The 22,854-nt window shown below is 49.9% G+C and overlaps 1 protein-coding gene across 2 annotated transcripts in view; it reads right to left on the reverse strand.

Annotated features, from left to right (window-relative positions):
• The window catches only part of LOC126518601 (TATA-box-binding protein-like), a 197,656-nt gene that overhangs the window by 58,322 nt on the left and 116,480 nt on the right, over positions 1-22,854 (reverse strand). Inside the window, exon 5 of one of the 2 annotated variants that reach the window (XM_050168379.3) lies at positions 20,915-21,018. In XM_050168379.3, the coding sequence (XP_050024336.1) occupies positions 20,915-21,018 (104 nt within the window). Of the gene's footprint in view, positions 1-20,914; positions 21,019-22,854 lie in introns of those variants that run through there. The other variant, XM_055064963.1, reaches the window with a different exon arrangement.

Below are 22,854 nucleotides of genomic sequence, written 5' to 3' on the forward strand. Positions count from 1 at the left end.
AGACGAGAACTAGGAGCCGGATTCCTGATTAATAAGGATATAGCTGGTAACATACAGGAATTCTATAGCATTGACGAGAGGGTGGCAGGTCTTGTTGCGAAACTTAATAAGAGGTACAAATTGAAAATCATACAGGTCTACCCCCTACATCCAGTCTTGATGACCAGGAAGTCGAAAGGTTATATGAAGCCGTGGAATCGGCGATGGATTAAGTCAAAACAAGATACACTGCACTGATGGGCGACTTCAATGCCACGGTAAGCAAGAAGCAGGCTGGAGACAAGTCAGTGGGGGAATATGGCATAGGCTCTAGGAATAGCAGGGGAAGGTATTAGTAGGGTTTGCAGAACAGAATAATATGCGGATAATTAATACCTCCTTCCGCAAGCGGGATAGCCGAAAGTGGACGTAATAGCCGAAAGTCGGCGGTAACTCCGTTAGACAGGATCACAGTAAGCTATCGCTGGAGACGAAAGATCTCATTAAGAAACGCCAATGTACGAAAGCCTCTAACCCTACAGCTAGAATAGAACTGGCAGAACTTTCCAAGTTAATCAACAAGCGTAAGACAGCTGACATAAGCAAGTAACATATGGATAGAATTGAACATGCTCTCAGGAACGGAGGAAGCGTTAAAGCAATGGAGAAGAAACTAGGAATAGGCAAGAATCAAGGCAAGAAAATGGCGGCAATATCATTACTAATATGGATCAGATAGTTCAAGTGGCTGAGGAGTTCTATAGCGATTTATACAGTACCAGTGGCCCCCACGACGATAATGGAAGAGAGAATAGTCTAGAGGAATTTGAAATCATACAAGGAATGCCGGAAGAAGTAAAGAAAGACTTGGGAGCAATGCAAAGGGGGAAGGCAGCTAGGGAGGATCAGGTAACAGCAGATTTAACAGCAGGATGTTGGGCAGATTCTTCTACAAAAACTGGCCACCCTGTATACGCAATGCCGCATGACTTCGAGCGTACATGAATCTTGGAAGAACGCTAAAATAATCATAATCCATAGGAAAGGGGACGCCAAAAACTTGAAAAATAATACACCGATCAGCTTACTGTCCGTTGCCTACAAAGTATTTACTGAGGTAATCGCAAATAGAATCAGGAACACCTTAGACTTCTGTCAACCAAAGGACCAGACAGGATTCCGTAAAGGCTACTCAACAATAGACCATATTCACACTATCAATCAGGTGATAGAGAAATGTGCGGAGTATAACCAACAGTTATATATAGATTTTATTGATTACGAGAAAGCGTTTGATTCAGTCGAAACCTCAGAAGTCGTGGAGGCATTACGGAATCAGGGTGCAGACGAGCCGTATGTAAAAATACTAAAATATATCTATAGGGGCTCCACAGCCACCGTAGACCTCCATAACGCAAGCATGGAAATCGCTATAAAGAAGGGCGTCAGGCAGGCAGATACGATCTCTCCAATGCTACTCACAGACCTGGATTGGGAAGAATTGGAGATAAGAGGTAATGGAGTACACCTTAGTAACTTGCGATTCGCTGATGATATTGCCTTGCGTAGTAACTCTGGGGACGAATTGCAATGCATGCTCACTGACTTGGAGAGGCAAAGCCGAAGGGTGGGTCTAAAAATTGATCTGCAGAAGACTAAAGTAATGTTCAAGTCTCGGAAGAGAACAGCAATTTACAATAGGTAGCGAGGCACTGGAAGTGGTAAGGGAATACATCTACTTAGGGCAGGTAGTGACGGCGGATCCCGATCATGAGACAGAAATAATTAGAAGAATAAGAATAGGCTGGGGTGCGTTTGGCAAGCATTCTCAGATCATGAACAGCAGGTTGCCATTATCCCTCAAGAGAAAAGTGTATAACAGCTGCGTCTTACCAGGACTCACGTACGGGGCAGAAACCTGGAGGCTTACGAAAAGGGTTCGGCTCAAATTGAGGACGACGCAACGAGCTATGGAAAGAAGAATGATCGCCGTGAAGTTAAGGGATAAGAAAAGAGCAGATTGGGTGAGCGAACAAACGCGAGTTAATGACATCTTAGTGAAATCAAGGAAAAGAAAAGGGCAAGCATGGGCAGGACAGGGAAGATAACCTATGGTGATTAGGGGTTACGGACTGGATTCCAAGGTAAGGGAAGCGTAGCATGGGGCGGCAGAAAGTTAGGTAGGCGGATCAGCTTAAAACGTTTGCAGGGACAACATGGCTACAATTAGTACATGACCGGGGTAGTTGGAGAAGCATGGGAGAGGCCTTTGCCCTGCAGTGGGTGTAACCAGGCTGATGATTATACATATATATATATATATATATATATATATATATATATATTGTTATGGGGTTAAATACTACAGTCAGACGTATATTTACAAAATATTTACAATAATCGTAGCTGCTGACAAGATGGTAGACAGCGCGCGATGTCCAGAGCGTCGTCCTCTTCCGATCACGCTGACATCTTCGTCAGCGTGTCACATGACCCCCGGCGGCGGAAGCACCGGCTCGGTGCTGGTTAGGAGGCGGGCGAGTGATACAACTTAAGACGGTCGACATGGACCACGTCGGAGCGATGCTGAGTCACGGTTGGCTCAAGAGGGGCGATTTCGTACGTGACGTCAGTTACTTTACGCAAGGCGCGGTAAGGGCCAGAGTAGCGTGAAAGTAACTTCTCCGAGAGGCCAACGCGCCGCGACGGCGACCAAAGGAGAACCAGGGTGCCCGGTGCGTCATGGACGTCATGATGGCGGGCGTCATATAAGTGCCGCTGATTGTCCTGCGACTCCACAAGTCGACGTCGGGCGATATGGCGTGCTTCTTGAGCTTTGAGTATGGCTTCACGGGCGTACTCGGACGTGGAATCCAGGCTAGCAGGCAGAATGGCGTCGAAAGGTAGCGTATGGTCGCGGCCAAACAAGTAGAAGAATGGAGAGATGCCGGCGGTATCATGGCGAGACGACTTATAGGCCAAAGTAACGAACGGCAGCGCAACGTCCCAGTCGCGATGGTCTGCGGAGACATACATGGACAGCATGTCAGTAAGGGTGCGGTTGAGGCGCTCGGTTAGACCGTTCGTTTGTGGATGGTAAGCAGTAGCAAGTTTGTGTTTAGTCGCGCACGTGTGCAGAATGTCGTTGACAACTTCAGAAAGAAAGTAGCGGCCGCGGTCGGTGACGAGCTGTCGAGGGGCTCCGTGGTGAAGGATGACGTTCTCTAGGAGGAAGTCGGTGACATCCGTTGCACAGCTTCTCGGAAGAGCCCGTGTGATTGCATACCGGGTGGCGTAGTCTGTTGCTGCAGCAATCCACTTGTTTCCTGAATCAGACGTAGGAAAAGGGCCTACAACATCAACACCTACACGGAAGAATGGTTCTAAGTGTACGCCAAGTGCTTGAAGGCGACCAGCAGAGAGTGTGGTCGGCTTTACGCAGCGACGTAACTGCAGACGTCACGGTATAGACCAGGCCAATAGAAGTGCCGACGAACGCGGTCATAGGCCCGTGACACGCCAAGGTGACCGGCAGTCGGGACATCATGAAGCTGGGCGAAAACAGTCTGACGCAGATGCTCAGGCACAACAAAGAGTTGGGCAGGGCCGTCCGGGCGCATGTTAGAGCGGTACAATATACCATCTTGGAGTTCAAACATGCGAAGGGAAGGATCGGGCGTCGTTGAAGTGAGCCGTTGAATAAGGTCTTGTAAGGAGGCGTCCCGACGTTGTTCGGCTCCAATATCGCGAAAAGCAGCCTGAGAGAGAAAGGTGACAGGTATGCCGGCCGCAGAAACGTCAGGAGGGTCGACAGGATGGCGCGACAAGCAGTCCGCATCTTGATGTAACCGGCCGGTCTTGTATACAACTGAGTAGTTGTATTCTTGAAGGCACAGAGCCCAGTGACCAATGCGCCCTGGAGGATCTTTGAGGGACGAAAGCCAACAGATAGCGTGGTGATCAGTGATGACTGAAATAAATTATGGGGTTTTACGTGCCAAAACCACTTTCTGATTATGAGGCACGCCTAGTGTAGGACTCCAGAAATTTCGACCACCGGGGGTTCTTTAACGTGCACCTAAATCTAGATGACTGAATTGGCGGCCGTACAAATAGGGGCGGAATTTACCCACTGCCCAAATGAGAGCCAGACACTCGCGTTCGGTGATGGAACAATCGCGCTCAGCAGAGGCAAGAAGGCGTCTGGCGCAGGCAATAACACGTTCTCGCCCTTGTTGTTTCTGTGCCAAGATAGCGCCAATACCGTGGCCACTGGCATCGGTACGGAGTTCTGTTGGAGCTGCTGCATCAAAGTGAGTGAGAATGGGCAGGGACGTAAGCAGCCGAATGAGCTCGGTGAAAGCACCAGCTTGCTCCGGGCCCCAAATGAATGCGGCGTCTTTCTTGAGGAGCTGAGTGAGAGGGCGCGCAACGTTCGCAAAATTTCGGACAAACCGACGGAAGTAGGAGCAAAGGCCCAAGAAGCAGCGAACATCCTTGGCACACGTTGGCACGGGAAAGTCTTTCACTGCCCGTATTTTATCGGGATCAGGGCGTGCATCAGAAGAATCGACGAGATGCCCGAGCACAGGGATTTCCCGACGACCGAAGTGGCACTTGGACGAATTTAATTGTAGCCCAGCCTGACGGAAAACAGATAGGATCGTCGATAGGCGTTCGAGGTGTGTCGCAAAAGTCGGAGAAAAAACGATCACGTCGTCCAGGTAACAGAGGCAGATGGACCACTTGAAACCATGTAGGAGGGCGTCCATCATTCGTTCAAATGTGGCCGGGGCATTACGTAAACCGAAAGGCATCACTTTGAACTGATACAGGCCATCGGGAGTAATAAATGCTCTCTTCTCGTTGTCCATGTCGTCGACGGCAATTTGCCAGTAGCTGGAGCGAAGGTCGATGGACGAAAAATATTGTGCTCCATGCAGGCAAGCCAGGGCATCGTCAATGCGTGGTAGCGGATAGACGTCCCTCTTGGTTACCTTGTTGAGGTGCCGATAATCCACGCAACATCGCCAACTGTTGTCCTTTTTAACTAGTACAACAGGGGATGCCCATGGGCTGCGAAAAGGTTCGATGATGTCTCGAGGAAGCATCTTGTCAACTTCATGCTGGATGATTTGTCGCTCAGTAGGTGAGACGCGGTAGGGTCGCCGATGGATCGGGCTCGCATCACCGGTGTTTATTCGATGTTTTACGACAGATGTTTGTCCTAGAGGGCGCTCTCCAAGGTCGAATATGTCCCAGTATGAGGCAAGGCGGCAACATATTTCATTAGCACGCTGGGGCGGAAGGTCGGGAGCAATCATTTTTGTTAAGGCATTCAAGTCTGAAGGGACAGGGGGCGAAGCAAGAGTTGACCACGAGGAGCTGTTACAAGTTAAAGCCGAAATGTTGTAGTCTCTGGCCGGCGTTATTTGCACCAGGGATATTCCGCGCGGAAGTACTTGTGTACAAAGTCCAAAGTTCACAAGTGGAAGGCAGGACGCGTTGTCCAAAATGGTAATGACGGTATGAGGAAAAGCGACGTTATGCGAGAGCGGGACATCCGGATTAGGGGATACGATGTAGTCACCGTGTGGTATAGGTGGAATGGGGGAGACACCTATGTAGGTAACGGCACGGTGCGGGAGAAGAATATGCTCTGTGGAACATAACCGTATCGGAGCACTGTCGGGAGGGTCAAAAGCAGCAGGTGGAGGGAGTTGCACAACACCAGCAGAACACTCTATCAAAGCGGAATGTGTAGACAGAAAGTCAAGGCCCAGAATGAGGTCGTGAGGGCAGTGCTCTAGAACATAATATAGAACAGAAGTATGATGTCCGGCGACACTCACGCGAGCCGGACACATTCCAATAACGGCTGGTGTTCCACCGTCGGCGACTTGGACCACAGGCGACGGGGCAGGAGTAAGGACTTTCTTGAGACGATTCCGAAGCTGAGAATTAATCACAGATATGTGCGCGCCAATGTCAATCAGAGCCGTAACAGGTACACCATCCACGTTCACTTTAATGAGGTTGCGATGTGTGGGCAAGGTCAGAAGAGAAATTGTGCGTCGGGTCGGTTTGGCATGCACCACCTCCAGCTGCTGCACCCGTTAGTTTTCCGGAAGGGTGCGCCGGAAGGAGCTAGGGGACGGTGATCGGCGAGATGGGGGCGATCGGGAGAAGCGGCGACGTGGCGAAGGAGAGCGGCTAGAGCGGGTAGGCAGAGAAGTGCCGCCAGGATGTACTGGCTGCGTTTGCGGGGGAAACCGAGGAGCAGCATGAGGGCCGTGGGATTCGAGGTAGGGCCAGAGGGTCGAAATCCACGAATACCGGCAGTGAAGTGAAATATAGCCGATACGGCCACATGTGAAGCATATAGGCTTGTGTGGAGTGCGCCATTCGGCCGGATTTCGATACCGCGTTGGGGTATGCAGGCTGCGGGTGCGTATGATAGTGCTGGACGGAGTGTAGTCACGTCGATTAACTGAGCAGACGTTGGTCAAACCAATGTTGGCCAATTCCTGGCGCACGACGGACTGTGTCAGTGAGACGGTCGCCTGGCAATTGTCGGAGCCATGGGTTGGGGTTGTGACAGGAGATGCGGCTTCTATTTCACGTCGGATGATATGTAGGACGCCATCAGAGCGATCGCGCGTGGGCGCACTGCGGAGGTCTTCGCCGGTGGACGTAGCAGCCGTGTTGGGAAGGCGGGGAAATGGCTAGGCAATACGGCGACTCTTGGCTTCTTCAAACCGCCGGCATTCGGTAATAATGACTTGCACAGTGGAAGAATTCTTCAAAACAAGGAGGTCGAAGGCATCATCTGCTTTGCCCTTAATGACGCGTGCAACTTTATCAGGTTCGGACATCTTCGGATCCACTTTGCGGCACAGAGCGATCACGTCCTGGATGTACGTGAGGTAAGATTCAGTGCACGTCTGTACTCGCGAAGCCAGGTCTTTTGGACGGCGCGTTGATGTCCAACAGGCTTGCCAAACAAATCTTTCAGCTTCTGTTTACAAATATCCCAGCTGGTAAGTTCCTCCTCGTGGGTCTGAAACCAGGCGTGTGCCGTGCCCGCGAGGTAAAATACCAAATTAGCGAGCATGATAGTCTGATCCCAGTGGTTGCTGGAGCTCAGCCGCTCATATAGTTGAAGCCAGTCTTCAACATCAGTGTCGTCGGTGCCAGAAAAAGTTCCTGGTTCGCGGGGTTATGCTAGAATGACGGTGGGCGTGGGTGCCGACGGGCCCGAAGCATCCTCGCCTTGTGCTGACATTGCAGATGCAGCCAAGGAGCGCCCGCTGCGTAAATCCGTCTTGATAATGATCCCGCAACCTCCACCAAAAATGTTACTGGGTCAACAACAGTCAGACGTATATTTACAGGACATTTCCAATAACCGGAGCGGCTGACAAGATGGTAGACAGCGGGCGAAGTCCAGAGCGTCGTCCTCTTCCGACCAAGCTGACATCTTCGTCAGCGTGTCACAATATATATATATATATATATATATATATGTATTATAATACCGAGACCGATCAAGTTGTGCAGCGCTGTTTATTCCAAAAGAAGGCAACGCCCCAGCTCACGCGCGAAGAAGTCGAAGAACAGGGAAGGTGATGATGGCTATGTACAAATGAAAACGACGAAGTACGTTAATAGTGCTTACAACTTCCCCCCGTCATGGAAGCGGCCAGCCTGGTCGCAGATTAGAGATTATCTAAACGGAGGGTGAAGGGCTTCATCCGCGAGACGTGAACAATTTCGGCATTCCGGCGGCCCCGGTCAGTGACGGAGTGTACTGGGCGGACGAGATAGTTCACTGCAGATGTTTGCTGCACAACGGTGTATGGGCCAATGTAGCGTGGAAAGAACTCACAGAGGCCTGGGGTGCGGACTGGAGTCCAAAGCAGGACTTGGTCTCCAGGGTGAAAACGTAGGTCACGGCGTTTGTTGTCGCAGTAACGCTTGCGCTCAGCTTGGGTAGCTTGTGTACTTTGCCGGGCGATTTGACAGCAATGTGCAACTCGGGCAGCAAAATCTTCTGGAAGCGACGCGTTAGGCGAAGAAGCTGTGAAAAAGAGTTCTCTGTCGAATATGGTAGAAGGACATCGTCCATACACAAGGAAGAAAGGGCTGTAGCTGGTAGTCCGTCGAATAGCAGTATTATATGCGAATGTCACAAAAGGAAGAATTTTATCCCAGTCAGTGGGGTCAGGACGGATGTAAATGGAAATCATGTCAGATCGCGTACGGTGGAAGGGCTCAGTAACGCCATTGGCTTGCGGATGATAAGTAGAAGTAGATTTGTGGACGGTATTAGTGGCCCGAAGAACTTCCTCGAGAACTTGTGAAATGAACGCCTTGCCACGGTCACTGAGAAGAACGCGAGGAGCCCCGTGGCGCAAGACGATGGCGCGCAAGAAAAAGTCGGCGACCTCAGAAGCGGTTCCGGATCGCAGAGGGGCAGTCTCAGCATATCTTGTTAAATGGTCGACCGAAGTGACAATCCAACGGTGACCGGAGGGTGTCAACGGCAAGGGACCATATAAATCAATGCCAACAAATTCAAAAGGTGCGTCCGGGCAAGGGAGAGGTTGTAGTAAACCGGCAGGAGGGGATGTCGAGCGTTTGCGGTGCTGACATGACGCACAACAGGCAATATATTTGGCCACCGTTGTGGGTAGGCCAGGCCAGAAGCAGCGGGTCTTTATGCGGTCGTAAGTCTTGTGGGAGCCTAAGTGGCCAGCCGATACGTCGTCGTGAAGTGCCTCTAATACCCGCAAGCGAAGGGAAGGCAGAACTGGGACCCACCGGTGACCTGTTGGATGGTAAACGTAGCGGTGTAGCACGCCACCTTGAAGGCGGAGTTGTCGAAGTTGGCGTCGCAAGCGGCTGTCGAGTGGTTCGGCGAACCCACTAAGGCGATCCATGAGAGCTCGACAGTAGGAGTCAGCCCGCTGAAGCGAGACGAAATCAGAGCGTGATGAAAGCGTAACTTGGTCCAGGGGCGTCATCGAGAGCAGGTGTGAGGCAGGCGTAGCATCGGAGTGACTTGGTGGGGAAGACGACGGCGCGTTGCTGGGAGAGAGCGAGAGTGGGCAGCGAGACAATGCGTCTGCATCATGATGACTTTTTCCAGACTTGTACGTTATAGTGAAGTCATATTCCTGCAAGCGGAGTATCCAGCGTCCTACGCGTCCTGACATGTTTTTCATTGATGAAAGCCAACACAGAGCATGATGGTCGGTGACGATGGTGAAGTGGCGGCCGTAAAGGTATGGGCGAAATTTCTGAATCGACCAAACGATAGCCAGGCACTCTTGCTCTGTAATGGTGTAGTTCCGCTCAGCTGGAGAAAGTGTTCGGCTGGCATATGCTATGACTTGCTCTTAAGATGCTGTATTATGTTGCAGAAGTACTGCGCCAATACCTTGTGCGCTTCCCTCAGTATGGAGTATGGTGGGGGCTCGATTATCGAAGTGGCGAAGCACTGGTCCGGAAGTAAGTTGCCGCTTAAGAGCTTGAAAAGCCGACTCGCAGTCGCTAGTCCACGTGAAAGAGGCACCGGTAACCAGTAGCTTGTGTAGATGAGCTGCTATTGCTGCGAAGTTGCGTATAAATCTACGAAAATATGACGCCAAGCCGAGGAAACTACGTAGATCTTTCTGTTGCTGGGGGCGAGGAAACTTGAGAACGGCACTAATCTTTTCGGGGTCAGGCTGGACGCCATCTTTTGAGACGACATGACCCAATACCTTTATCGTCTTGCTTGCAAATTTGCATTTTTTTGTATTGATCTGGAGACCAGCATTCGCAAGGCACTTGAGAACTTCGTCTAATCGATGAAGATGTTGGCTGAAGTCAGACGAAAAGATTACAATATCGTCCAGATAACAAAGGCATGTCTTCCATTTTAGACCACGAAGTACGTTGTCTATCACGCGCTCAAATGTGGCAGGAGCATTACAAAGGCCAAAAGGCATCACGTTAAATTCATAAAGGCCATCCGGTGTAGCGAATGCGGTCTTTTCTTTGTCAGTCTCGTTCATCGGAATTTGCCAATATCCTGATCGAAGATCAAGGCTGGAGAAATACTCTGCCCCTTGTAGTGTGTCCAAAGCGTCGTCAATTCGAGGTATTGGATATGCGTCCTTGCGTCTGATCTTATTGAGCGCTCGATAATCGACGCAAAAGCGAACGGAGCCATCTTTTTTCTTTACCAGGACCACGGGAGAAGCCCATGGGCTAGATGAAGGTCGTATTATCTTCCGCGCAAGCATGTCAGCAACCTGTTGTTCAATGACCTTTCGTTCGGACGGCGATACACGATAGGGGCGTCGTCGTATTATAGCGGAACCATCGGTTTCTATGCGGTGTGTAGCCGCAGCAGTTTGGCTCAACACAGGGGAACAGCTATCGAAACAGGCTTTGTGTTTTGCCAAGACCACCATTAAGGCTTCGGACTGCGCGGCTGTTAGGTCAGAACCAAGAACGGCTGGAGGAGGGAAAGAATCATCCAAACCTGAGGTTGGTGCTGGCGATGAAGAGGGGCAAAGCGTGACTATAGAGATAGGTTGAGTGTCGGTGAGGGTTGCCACAGTCATTCCTTTGGGCATCATCACAGGATCTGGGGTCGTTTTGCAAGCAGACAGAAGGGCGCGGCCGCGTGAAAACCGGAGGAGACAGGTGGCAATGAGAATTCCGCGAGAAGTACAGCGGGAAGAAAGGGCGACTAGGGCGTCTCCGTCGGCGATCTGACTGGATGTTACGGCTACAACGTCTTCGTGACCAGGACGCAGGACGTAGTCTGCAGCGATGGCCGAGTTCACGCATGAAAGTGAAGAGTCCGCAACAGGTTCAAGCTCTGTATCCGTGATGTGGACAACTTCCTCTCTACATGAAATGACGACTGAAGCAGAATGTAGGAAGTCCCAACCCAGTGTAAGTTCATTGATACACGTTGGAAGGATGATAAACTCGATGTGGTGGCGTATGCCGTCGATGAGAACACGAGCAGTACACTGTCCGTCGGGATGAATGAATGCATTATTAGCACCACGCAAAATAGGTCCAAGATAAGGCGTTTTTACTTTACGGAGCCGGGAACACGGATCACTCCGAAGAACAGAAACGGCGGCACCGGTATCGATGATAGCTGACGCGGGAACACCTTCTACAGTCACAGAAAGCATGTTGGCCGGGCGAACAGGAGGACTTTTTGAAGACCGATAAGAAGCAGTTTCCCCTCCAAAAACTGCAACAGTTATTTTTCCGAGTGCTGGTCGACAAACTGGGAAGTGGGGCGAAGCGGTGATGTAGAGCGCCGGTAAGGCGATGGAGAACGACGTCTGGCCGAACGGGAACTATGAGGCAGATTTGGAGCAGCTGGAGGAGACGGAGAACGCTGTTGAGGGAACGAGTACGATCCGGGATAGTAGTCGTCTGATCGACGAGTGCGGTCTCTTTCGTGCTCAGCATAGCCTCGTCTTTCATCCTGCTGGCGACGGCGGCAGAAGCGAGATATATGGCCGCGTATACCACAGTAAAAACAAACCGGAAGAGGTGGACGCCACTGAGGGTATACGCCACTGAGGGTATACGAGGTGACGCCACTGAGGGTACGCCAAATGGTCATAGGAAACGCCAGTAGGCACGAAAGTCACAGTAGGGGTGGGTAACGAAACAACATCCGCGTACGTAGGTGTGGAGCGCGCTACCGGAGCAAGATGTGTCGTGGGTGTAGTCATCGCTGTCAACTCCTGCTTCACGACCTCGCGCAAGTCGAAGGTGAGGGTTGGGGCGCAGGCAGCAGGTGGACGCCTTAGGCCTTGTAGTTGAAGCTCTTCGCGGATGATGGTGCGGATAAGAGCACGTAGATCTGGAGAATGGGGAACCTCAGGATCGCTGCTGTCATGTGGAAGACGAATAGACTGCAGCTCGTCGAGGCGGTGACACGTTGAAGTGATGTCTTGGACAGAAGCCGGATTTTGCACGATTAAGGCGTTGAACGCGACAGGCCCAATGCCTTTTAAAATGTGGCGAACGCGTTCGGCTTCCGTCATGCTAGGATTCGCACGGCGGCACAGAGCCAAGACATCCTCTATGTATGAAGGTGTAAGACTCTTGGGGAAGTTGGCGGCGTGTTCCCAGCTTCTGTTTGGCGACTTCTGCACGGCCAGACGAGGAAGCGAAGATTTGCCGCAGCTTGGAGGTAAACGTGGACCAATCTGCGATGTCGGATTCGTGGTTGAAATACCACGTCTTTGCAACACCGGTCAAGTAGAAGGCGACGTGCCTCAATTTCTGGGTGTCGCTCCACTTGTTGCAAGAACTCACGCGGTCGTAGTGGTCGATCCAATCGTCGACGTCATCACCGCGGAGTCCCGCAAAGACAGGGGGATCGCGCTGAGGGCTCGTCACAGTCCAAGAGGGCGCCGCAGGCGGGGTCGTCTGTGTGGTAGGGTTCGAGGCGCCGGAAGGGCCGGGGTTGGAAGTGTCCATTGTTGTAGGGGTAGCTGGGTGCAGGCGGTGACCGAAACGGAGCTCCAGGGAGGACGGGAACGCGAGAGGACGTCGGGGTCTTGACGTACCTCCACCACTTTATAATACTGAGACCGATCAAGTTGTCCAGCGCTGTGTATTCCAAAAAAAGGCAACGCCCCAGCTCACGCGCGAAGAAGTCGAAGAACAGGGATGATGATGATGGCTATGTACAAATGAAAACGACGAAGTACGTTAATAGTGGTTACAATATATATATATATATATATATATATATATATATATACAGGGTGTCCACATCACTTGAGCCAAGAAAATAAAAAAGGCACGTCGGAAGGGAATTGAACCGAGAGCATACTATTCGCAAGAGTCTATAGTAACTCAAACAATTTTTCGTTTTACCCCATAACTCACGAATTAATTAAGCTTAATTTCCCAGCTATTTTATTATTGGCTGAAGACCCCAAGTATGATGCGCAGGTTCAAGAGCACCTTCAGAAATCGCCGATCAACTTGTTTCCTTTACGACACGTCACCCGTAGTCCTTTTTTCCGCGTTGCAAAGAAAGCCCGCGAAATATGAAACAAGTCACGTGACGGAGTGTTTGTGCAGTGATATCGTGCTGCTCTCAAGTGTGCGTTCGGTGAATAAGGTCGGCTCCCGTCGGATGACGGCGAAAATGCATGCTGCTGGCCGAGCGCCGCCCATGAGATAAAGAATGCCCTGCCACTACCTCGTCGCCAGTCACGATACAGCCGACGTTGTTGTGAGAGCAGCACAATACCACTGCACATGGCTTTTTTCACATTTCACGGGCTTTCTTTGCATCCCGGAAAAAGGACTACGTGAGACGTATCGTAATGGAAAAACTCGATCTGTGGTTTCTGAAGGAGCTCTACAAATCTGCGTGTCATACTTGGGGTCCTCAGCCAATAAATAAGAAGTTGGGTAATTAAACTTAATTAGTGAGTTATGGGATAAAAATGTGTTACTATAGGCTATTGGGAATAGTATGCCTTTGGTTCCAGTTCGCTACCGACGCGACTTTCATTTTTCAATTCTTGGCTCAAATTATGTGGGACACCCTTATATAGGGCGTCCCAACTATCGTGACCCAAGATTTAAAGATATCTAAATACCACGTAGCTGGAGAGGATCCAAGTAATGCTATTTACCGTCGCTTGGAGATACTCAGATTATTTTTGCAATCGGCCAAAACCTTCTCAAATTTATTTAGACGAAAATTGTCAATGAGTAAATTCTAGAGCCATATGAATAACTCCAGATACACCTTTCTGTTGCTCAGTACGGGTTACATAAAAGTTTTTCCTAGAGTTAAAGAAGCCCACGAAAACACGCAAAGTGCATCGAGCGGCCATCGCATGGCAATTTTTCGTAGCAGTCGCGGAAAAAATTATGACGATAATAGGCATTAATAAAGAATTCACAATTAACCAGAAATTCTTATTACAATCGTTTATCCAGTTCGGTCTCTATAAAACCTACATTCGCGTTCATAGCCTGACAAAAGGAGTACTTTGGCCATGGGCTTAAAACCAGGCCTTCAAAAAGAGCCGACTTATAGACGCTTGCGAAATATTCCTTCATTGATTGTCATTCTCGCCGGCACAGCGGGCACTATTAGATTCGTCGGACGATCGGAGGAACTTGGGGCGACAGGACTAGGCGAACAGGGTTTATTTACAGTATTTACGTGCAGTTAAACATGGGATATATTTACACAGTCTATGCGTGACTCTTAAATGGTGCCCGCAAGACGAAGCATACGGCAATGGAGCACACAACTCACGAGTACATTTCGAGCATGACAAAGAGCACGACCACGAGCACACTCTAGCAGCCGACAATCGCTGCTTATAAGCACTCCGTTCGACGTCATCGTTCGACGCCATCGCAGACTACACGCCTTTTTGGAGGAGGAGGGCTCACACACACGTGCCGCACAGGTTTCAGTGCTCTCTCGAGGGCAGACGACCTTTGCAGCGCAGTCGTCGTGGTATCCATTGTCCTGCGTTCCCGTAGTCAGATGGTCACGCCCGAACCCAGCCGGCGCCCCTAAATTCCAGAGCTGCCGTAGTCCGCAGTTCTCCAAAGGAAGTTCACGGTTGGTTAGCGCTGTCCTCACTGGTTCTCTGAAGGGCGCCACTACCCCGGATCAATCGACGCACCTGCAGCGGGCTGAAATAGCTGCAGGCCGATCCTAACAGCTCCTCCATGGCCCGGAAAATCTCGCCTGGCCAGTGCTGGCAACCCCTGGGCAGGAAGAGAATGGCTGGCGAGCAAGACGATGGCTTTGCTCTCTGCAACCCCTGCGCACTTGGAATGCCTTCAACCATCTCACAACAACTGGCACAGAAGAGTGGATCCCGGCAACACAATACCACTCAGCGTGCAAACGCCCGGAATCAGCTGTTAATCCACCAGGCCTCCTACCAAATTTCCATGCAAGCCGCTCAACTGGGAATCCCAAACTTTGCCCCAACATTTCGTGCCGCCAAAGCGAGCGTTCACGTTCCCCTTTGAGTTCGACCAAGCCGGACCATCGCGCTGCACAAGAGTAAAGGTTTACGTAGAACTAAACCGAAGGCTTCTCAACCACCAATACCCAAACACAACTTAAGCACCCTAAGTTCACGAACAGCCTGTTCTTACCCTATCCCAGTGGCGTACTTAGCTTATGTACAGTTGCCACTGGACCATCTGGCCAACTCCACAGGTGCGTAATCACAATCGCGCTAGCTTTGTGGTCCCTATCCCGAACGCGTACTTGCGTCATACACAAAGTTTTCATCACGCTTACGCACATTTGTTCCTTTAGTCCACACAGGACACGTTCCTTAAACGAACAACCAAACTTGCGTAACTAACGCAACACAGAGGAACCTTTAAACAAATGTGTCTTCTAACGACTAGTTCCACGCACGCTTACTAGTGAAGTCGGAACACAGCTGCCCTTAACACACACGAGCAACCCAGTCATAAATCTCCTTCCTTCCGTCCACACAGGACACGCGCTAATGGAACTAAGAACGCTTTTCAGTGCAAATTACGCACTTACTGTAAACCTACGCGCTACACCTTAGAAAATAAAAAAACAAAAAAAAAGGTTCACTAATACACACGCGCGTTACGATGGGCCTCTTACCGATAACCTTGACCTTCAGGTCACATACACAAAGAAAGCCTATCTACTCATTAATGAACACCTTGCGAAACTACATGTTTACTTAAGACGCGTCTTTCAACTCTCGGAGCTTCTCAAACAAAACATAAACAAAGTTCATACCTTTACATATTGAACGAAACTTAAAACGCGAAATGTCAAGTGCTCAAAAATAAAACAAAATAGCACGTTTTACTTCTACGGAACCTCTCCTGGCCTCCCGTTTCAAATGTTTACATTTGACTGATACTTTTGAGTCGTACTCGAGGTGGTCGGGGTTCGAAAGCTACTCTGGCTACCGAGGAACAACAAAAGGGCTGACTCACTATGAGCTCTCCCAAGACGTTACAGTCTCCTGCCAATTTGCTTCCTGGCGCCCAGCTTTTAACACGAACTCGATTAACCGCGTCACGACTCCCTACCACCTCACCTCGTCTTGCCACCTTGCGCTTCTTTGTACTACACGCTAAACTTCGAAAAGAACGACGGACCGACGAGGAAGATAACTGCCCTGTGCCCTTTATCCGCGTCCGTGCAGAACATGCTTCTCGGCCTCCTTTGGACCGGTCGCTAAAACGTGCTTGATGCGAACACGTCGTCAACGACGACCGCACCCTTCTTTTCTTCGCGCTCTGCCCTTTTGGGTCTCTCGCCGTTTTTGGCTGCGCCACATTAGCCACCGCATTCCCATCTTTAGCGCGCTTCTTTCTATGGCGCTTTTTCCTCGAACTCTTTTTCATGTCGCCTTCTCGCGCCTCGTGCTGGCCGTTACACATCTCGTCGGCCCGGATCGGTCTCTTACCCGCACAGTCTGAGTGATTTTCATTTAAATCGACTCTCTCTTTGCCTCGACTGGCGGACAGCTCAACCGACTCTGGAACAATGCAGTAGGCGTTACTCGATTTACGCAACTCGCACTCCTGCGAACTGCCCTCTACTGCATTGCCCAGCTCACGCTGTGCATCGGTATACAGCCCGTCGGTCTCGATCGCTGTCTCACGCGCACAGTCTGAATGATTCCTAACTAAACCATCCCTCTCTTGGCTACGTAGACTGGCGGAGAGCTGCACCGATCCCTGAACATTGGAGTTGTCTTCCCTTGAGCTATGGAGCTCGCAATCCTGAGAGCTGCCCTCAACTGCATCGTCCAGCTGGCACTTCACTTCGGCACACAGATCTGCCTCGACATGGGAGCCCGTGTCCGTCTAGTCAACAGTACCCTGTACCTCGCTAACGACCTCGATACCATGAGATGCGACGCACCCGTGCGGTAACTGTGCCAATTTGTTCGCAGCTGGCCTAGCTGTCTCTACAGTCCTCTGTTGGCGCAGCACCTCGTCGCTCTCACTCTGGCCTTAACGGCCTCTGTTGGCACTAAGGCATCGTTAGCTGCTAGCACTTCGAGTTCACCTATGAAAGTGCTGCTACACACAGGTACTACTACTTTCCTCGGCTTTCGAGCAAAATCAGCTATCTACTTCCCACTTTCGCTGCGTCCAGCCTACAGATTTGTCAAGCCGCTGTTGACTTTGTGCGTTTAACTGCTGTAAATCGTGTATCTGCTTGTTCACTGCTGCCATTTCTTTTTCAACTCTTGCCGTTTTTGCTCATGCTCTTGGCGTTCTTGCCTAATTGATTCCCGTTCCTGTCTTTTACTTAGAATTCGTTTGCCCATTTGCTCGATGAATTTCAAATCATTGTTACTTTCTAGAATTGTCTTACGAATTTCTGCTTCCGTCAAGTCCTCATCTACGTTTACCTCGATCTCTTCACACAACCACAACAGGTCAGCTCTCGTCAAACACATTAGGACCATGGTCGCTACTTTAAGCTTTGGCTCTGCTCTCACACAATACTTGCTGCGATACCCACACAAATCAAAATAGAAGTAAAAGATCCCAGCGAATCAAATCCAAAAACACAGATAAATTGAAGCCTGGTAAATCTTACAGCCAAAACCAAACGCTTACCCACTGAAGCAGCACCATATCACCAGTCTTTCTCCGCCGTATCCAGTCAGTTGCAAGAGGTGGTCAATCTCAAGTCGCCTCCAACTTGATCAGGATACCGGTCGGTCACCATGTGCCAACGTCCGTCAGCTGCCGTTGCTGTCTCCGAGTGGTAGGCCGATCTACGAGCCGTAGGCCGATCTCACCGCAGCCATTCAGTTATTAGATTCGTCGGACTATCGGAGGAACTTGGGGGGACAGGACTAGGCGAACAGGGTTTATTTACAATATTTACAGTTAAACATGGGATACATTTACACAGTCTATGCGTGACTCCCAAATGGAGCCCGCAAGACGAAGCATACAGCAATCGAGCACACAGCTCACGAGTACATTTCGAGCACGACAACGAGCACGACGACGAGCACACTCTAGCAGCCGACAATCGCTGCTTATAAACACTCCGTTCGACGTCATCGTTCGACGTCATCGCAGACTACACGCCTTATTGGAGGAGGAGGGCTCACACACACATGCCGCACAGGTTTCAGCGCTCTCTCGAGGGCAGACGACCTTTGCAGCGCCGTAGTCCGCAGTTCTCCAAAGGAAGTTCACGGTTGGTTAGCGCTGTCCTGGCTGGTTCTCCGAAGGGCGCCACCACCCCGGATCGATCGACGCACCTGCAGCGGGCTGAAATAGCTGCAGGCCGATCCTAACAGCACACTCAAATCACGTGTTGTGTAGTCTCCACCAAAGCGCATTTCTCACAGTCCGGGCTATCCGTAGGGCGAAGACAGCGATAGCTTTGTGTAAAGGCCATGCCAAGGCTCAGTCTGTGTAGAACGCTTGCGTGGCTTCTTTGAATGCTACATGGTATCCCGAATCGAATCTCGGGATCAAGTGAATGCAAGTAGCGACGACGGTGTTCTGGCTGAGACCTGAAACTCGTCTTAGTTAGGCGCATGATGTCGATTAGGATTGCGTTGGCGTCAGTCCTGGTACATAGCAGTGAAATTGAATCTACATTGAGGAGAGTTACTTTGCCTCTGCGTCGAGGAGCTCCTTTCTATTAACATCACAGTGCCCAGACACCCAACGCAATATTACACGGTGCCAATTTCGCAAAGCAGAGTTCCGGCCAGTTCCAGGACAAGCCAGATATGAGCTTCTCGTTTAAGCACAGAGTTAATAAGCTGCAATGCTGTTTTAGCGTCACAAAACAAAGTCCCGGTTTCAGGTAGTTCCCGAGAGATGTTGGTAATTGCGGCAATGCTGGAACTGAAGGCAGCGGCACACAATACGTCTGCGAGCGCTAAGGGACAAGATCAACCACCTTCCTTGGTCCGTCTGTATCATCACGCAGGGACAGCGGTGAACTGCTCTACCTGGTCTTGCGCAGAACTGCGCACCCAAATCAAGAACGAAAAAACGAAGACCTGACACTCATGTTGCATAATGTGGGAGACCAAAACAGTTTAGCACAGCGGTGAAGCCACAAACTAAGTAGCATCAGTACATATGGCCCGTTCATCATCCAGTACGTGTGGTTTAAAAGGGAAGCAACCTACGAAGTGTACTTAATAAAATAAAGATGTACAGTCGGCGTCGCCCTTGTGTAGAGCGCGGGAACGGCGTGCTCCAGGGTGCTCAGGAGCCAGCGAGCGACGTCTAACGGTAGTTGCTTGGCCTAAATGCGCCGAGTAGCCGTTATACGTCGGACCCAGCAGCTTGCGTTGTGTGGCTGGCTGCGTCTGCAGCGCCCGAAGGCCCCCGTTCCGGCGTTCTACATAAGGGCGATGCAGACTGTTCATGTAAGAAACTTGTTTTCATAGCATATGACTGGTTCATTTCGGTACATGAGGCTACCCTTCTTTTCGTTGGGCCTGATTCGCCCACACACGTCAGTACTCCACTCTTGCTTATCAGCGGCATAAAACGAGATGTACAGGTGACTATTCTTTCTAGCCGTTATCTTCTAGAAATATTTGCTACACGTTCCCTCTTCTGCCTTCAGTCTCTCGCGTCAGCTTGAAAGGAAGACAGTAGAATGGGTGTCAGCGAAACCAACAAAACAACGAGCCAAAACTTCGTGCGCTGGAGTTAGGCTCCTTCAATGGGCCTAGCTGTGCTTTTCGTAGCGTAATGACGCGGATGATGGAGTGCAATCTGCAATGGCTCGAGACACAATGCACACCAAGCGCAGTTTTGAACTGTACAATATTTAAGCACCGCGGCAGGGTTGTAGAATGGTAGTCGTTGCCTGCGTAACAAATATTATTTTACATCCTGGTCCTGACCTTGTCAGCACTAACAAGTTAGGATGGGAGAAATCAGACGTGGTATGGCTGAAACAACGCCAAGCTAAGAAAAGAACTAAAATGTAGTTAAGGTGGAACGTTTCGAAACTTAAGATTACATCGGGCTTACGTTTGAAAGATCTGATTGAAAGGCTCTAGGCAAGGAAAAAATATTCTGCGGTTCTAAGTGCCATTTAGAGACAATAAAGAGACAATACTTAAATTTTTAACTTGTAATAATTCCGAACTGCCTGAATGTAAATTCAAGAAACATGTGTGAACTATGCTTTTCAACGTATAGGAGCCGCTAGAACACCATCTTTTTGTTTACTTGATATATATTTGATTTTATGTATAAAATTCCTTTTGTTGTCTTTGCACAAGTGTTTACAAGGATTGTGTGACGTCTGTATTATGTGCATTTATTTTGTACATTAAAAGGGTTGCGTTGCAAGAATTTTATTTCATGTTTACATTTTGACACATGCTCTTACAGTGTTTCAGGTCATTATTTTTGCTATCTGCCTGCTGTTATTTGATGGGTCCTTGGGTACTCTCAAGATGTCTGTGACATCTTTTCCCCTATGAACCTCCAACTCTGTGTTGCTGAAAATAAACTTGACTTGATTATAACAGTGATCTGAATATGAGGCAGGCTGTAGTGAGACACTGTGTAAAACGTTTGACCATTTGGGGTTTCCTTGATGAATCTGGATTGTCGCAACTGAAAACTATTGATGAAATTATTTTTTATTCAGTTCCTCATTTGGTAGATCAGGAGAAGTAAATCAGTAGCCGGTGGCTCCGAGTGGCGTCAACGTCTCCCTAGAGAACCATGTGGCATTGAGCGAAATAGGATACCATTTAAGAGGTAACCACGTTAAATGTAAAACAGGACACACGCAAGTAGTAGACAAACTATTGATGCAGCAGAGAGAACCGTACAATGGCCGTTCTGTAAATAAATAGCTGTGGGTGGCGGGTTTACGCACCATGAAAACTGCGCGTGGTTGAGAGCTAGGCTTTCGAGCTTGATGGAAAAGCCAACGTCGCAGCTGGCCACGATGTTCTGAACCTTGAAGTCGTTGAACTTCGCCTGCAAGAGTGGATCAGAAACAGCGAGCCCGCAAATAAGCTGGGCAACGAATAATTGGTTGCCAAAAGTGGCAACACGAACATTCCCGTCGACAACAAAAAGCGTAACACTGTCAAAAGCCAGAGTTGGCTCCAGAGATGTGCTTCTCCCGCACTGCAGGAAAAGCATATATGTTTTCTTCAGATTGTTGAGGCGCGTGCGAGTGTAATCATTACGAACAGCCTATCTTATGGGCACGGCAGAGAGTAGGCCTCTTCCAGCTGTCGCCAAACTACCTGTCTTGTGTCAAACGCCCTCATCCAACATACACCGATTAATTTGGCTACCGCATCAAAACACGTTATAAACTGCCACCCTGGAATACGCTTCCCTTCACTAGAGAATTAAACTATTGCAGGCGTGTTCGTCTTTCAGACCCTGGGAGAGGAGCTAGCATTGAGGTCATGTGGCTGCGACGCGGTTAGCCCACTCTGCCAGCATGACTTGGCTCGTTGTATCATCATTCTTGATTGTACGAGCTGGCCCAGGCCCTGAGCGTGGGAGATTGCCGCATAATCCTTCCTGGTGAAGGGTTGCACAGCCACCCTCAAAAAATCATCTTGGTCTGGGGTTAGTGCTTCGCAGTGCCTGCAGTTAGGTTTAAACACTTGCTTAGAAATTTCAGTCAACCTTTTGGGGCTTAGCACGGATTCAGTCTGCACCCGTCGTACAGTCGCGGGCTGCTCCCGGGAGACGATCGTGCTCGGGAACGGATGCGCTCGGCGTGAATCCTTGCACAATTGAGTTAATTCGTAATATGTGAGGATGGTTTCAAGCCGGCCATCTAGGTCGAGCGATCCCGCCTCCCAGTTATCTCCTGCTCGGGCGGCTGGGTGAGCTGCTTCGTTACCCGGGTTGCGGGCATGAGCTGGCACCCACATTAGACGGATAGTGTCCTGAGGTTTGGCACGTCCGCGTGGCACTCATGCTTATCTACTAGAAAGCCGTTGGGTCATCTGCTTTGCCGATCAAAGATGGCGCCAACTCTACTTTTTCCTCGAAGTCTCAACTAGGCTTTAGCTGCACACGATTCCTCATTGACCCTTTTTTTTTTTTTTATGTACGCGTATAATTTCTTTTTATTTTCCGTTTCTTTTCTCATATCGTGGCACTTACCTTTATAGTTTTGTTTCTTCCTTTTCTTACATTCCAAAAAATACCACGCTTAATCGCACGTGTAAGTTGAAGCTTGACGCATGTAAATTAGGCGTGGATGACGTGTCAATCACCACGCGACCGAAAATAGGCGTGAGATTGCTTCACGCAAGCGTGAGGACAAGACTGCGTGTCATGTCTTGGTTTAAGCGAGCGTTAGGGAGCCCCGTACCAGTGAGAAACGCAAATCACACGCTTATAATCTCGCGGAGCACTCGCGCGGGAACTTTCCATCACGCATATAAAAATCCGGATAAGGGAACCGTGATATATATCACGTGGTCTGCACGGAGCGTGGCCGAGGGAGAACAACGCTCGGCGCCTTGTCACCGCCCTGCGGGGAATGCGAAACTTTTCTTGTGGAGGCTGATGAAGACCGTGGTATTTCTAAGACTGCTGTCGGCCATTTTCGGTGTGGATTCTACGGCGGACGGTCGCGATGTTCGTTCAATGCAGCACACAGCTTTCGTTTGGATGGTCAGAGTTGGCGTGCATCGCGATGTTCACTTCTACAGACATTCTTGGCGTACAACGCGGTTGATGCATGCATGCAGAATGCGACTGCGCCGATCTTACGACAAAATATCCGCCGAGGTCTGACGGCTCAGGAACAGCATTCCCATATCCCTCACCTGCCACTCT

This window comes from Dermacentor andersoni, chromosome 1 (assembly GCF_023375885.2).
Source record: "Dermacentor andersoni chromosome 1, qqDerAnde1_hic_scaffold, whole genome shotgun sequence".
Taxonomy (NCBI): domain Eukaryota; kingdom Metazoa; phylum Arthropoda; class Arachnida; order Ixodida; family Ixodidae; genus Dermacentor; species Dermacentor andersoni.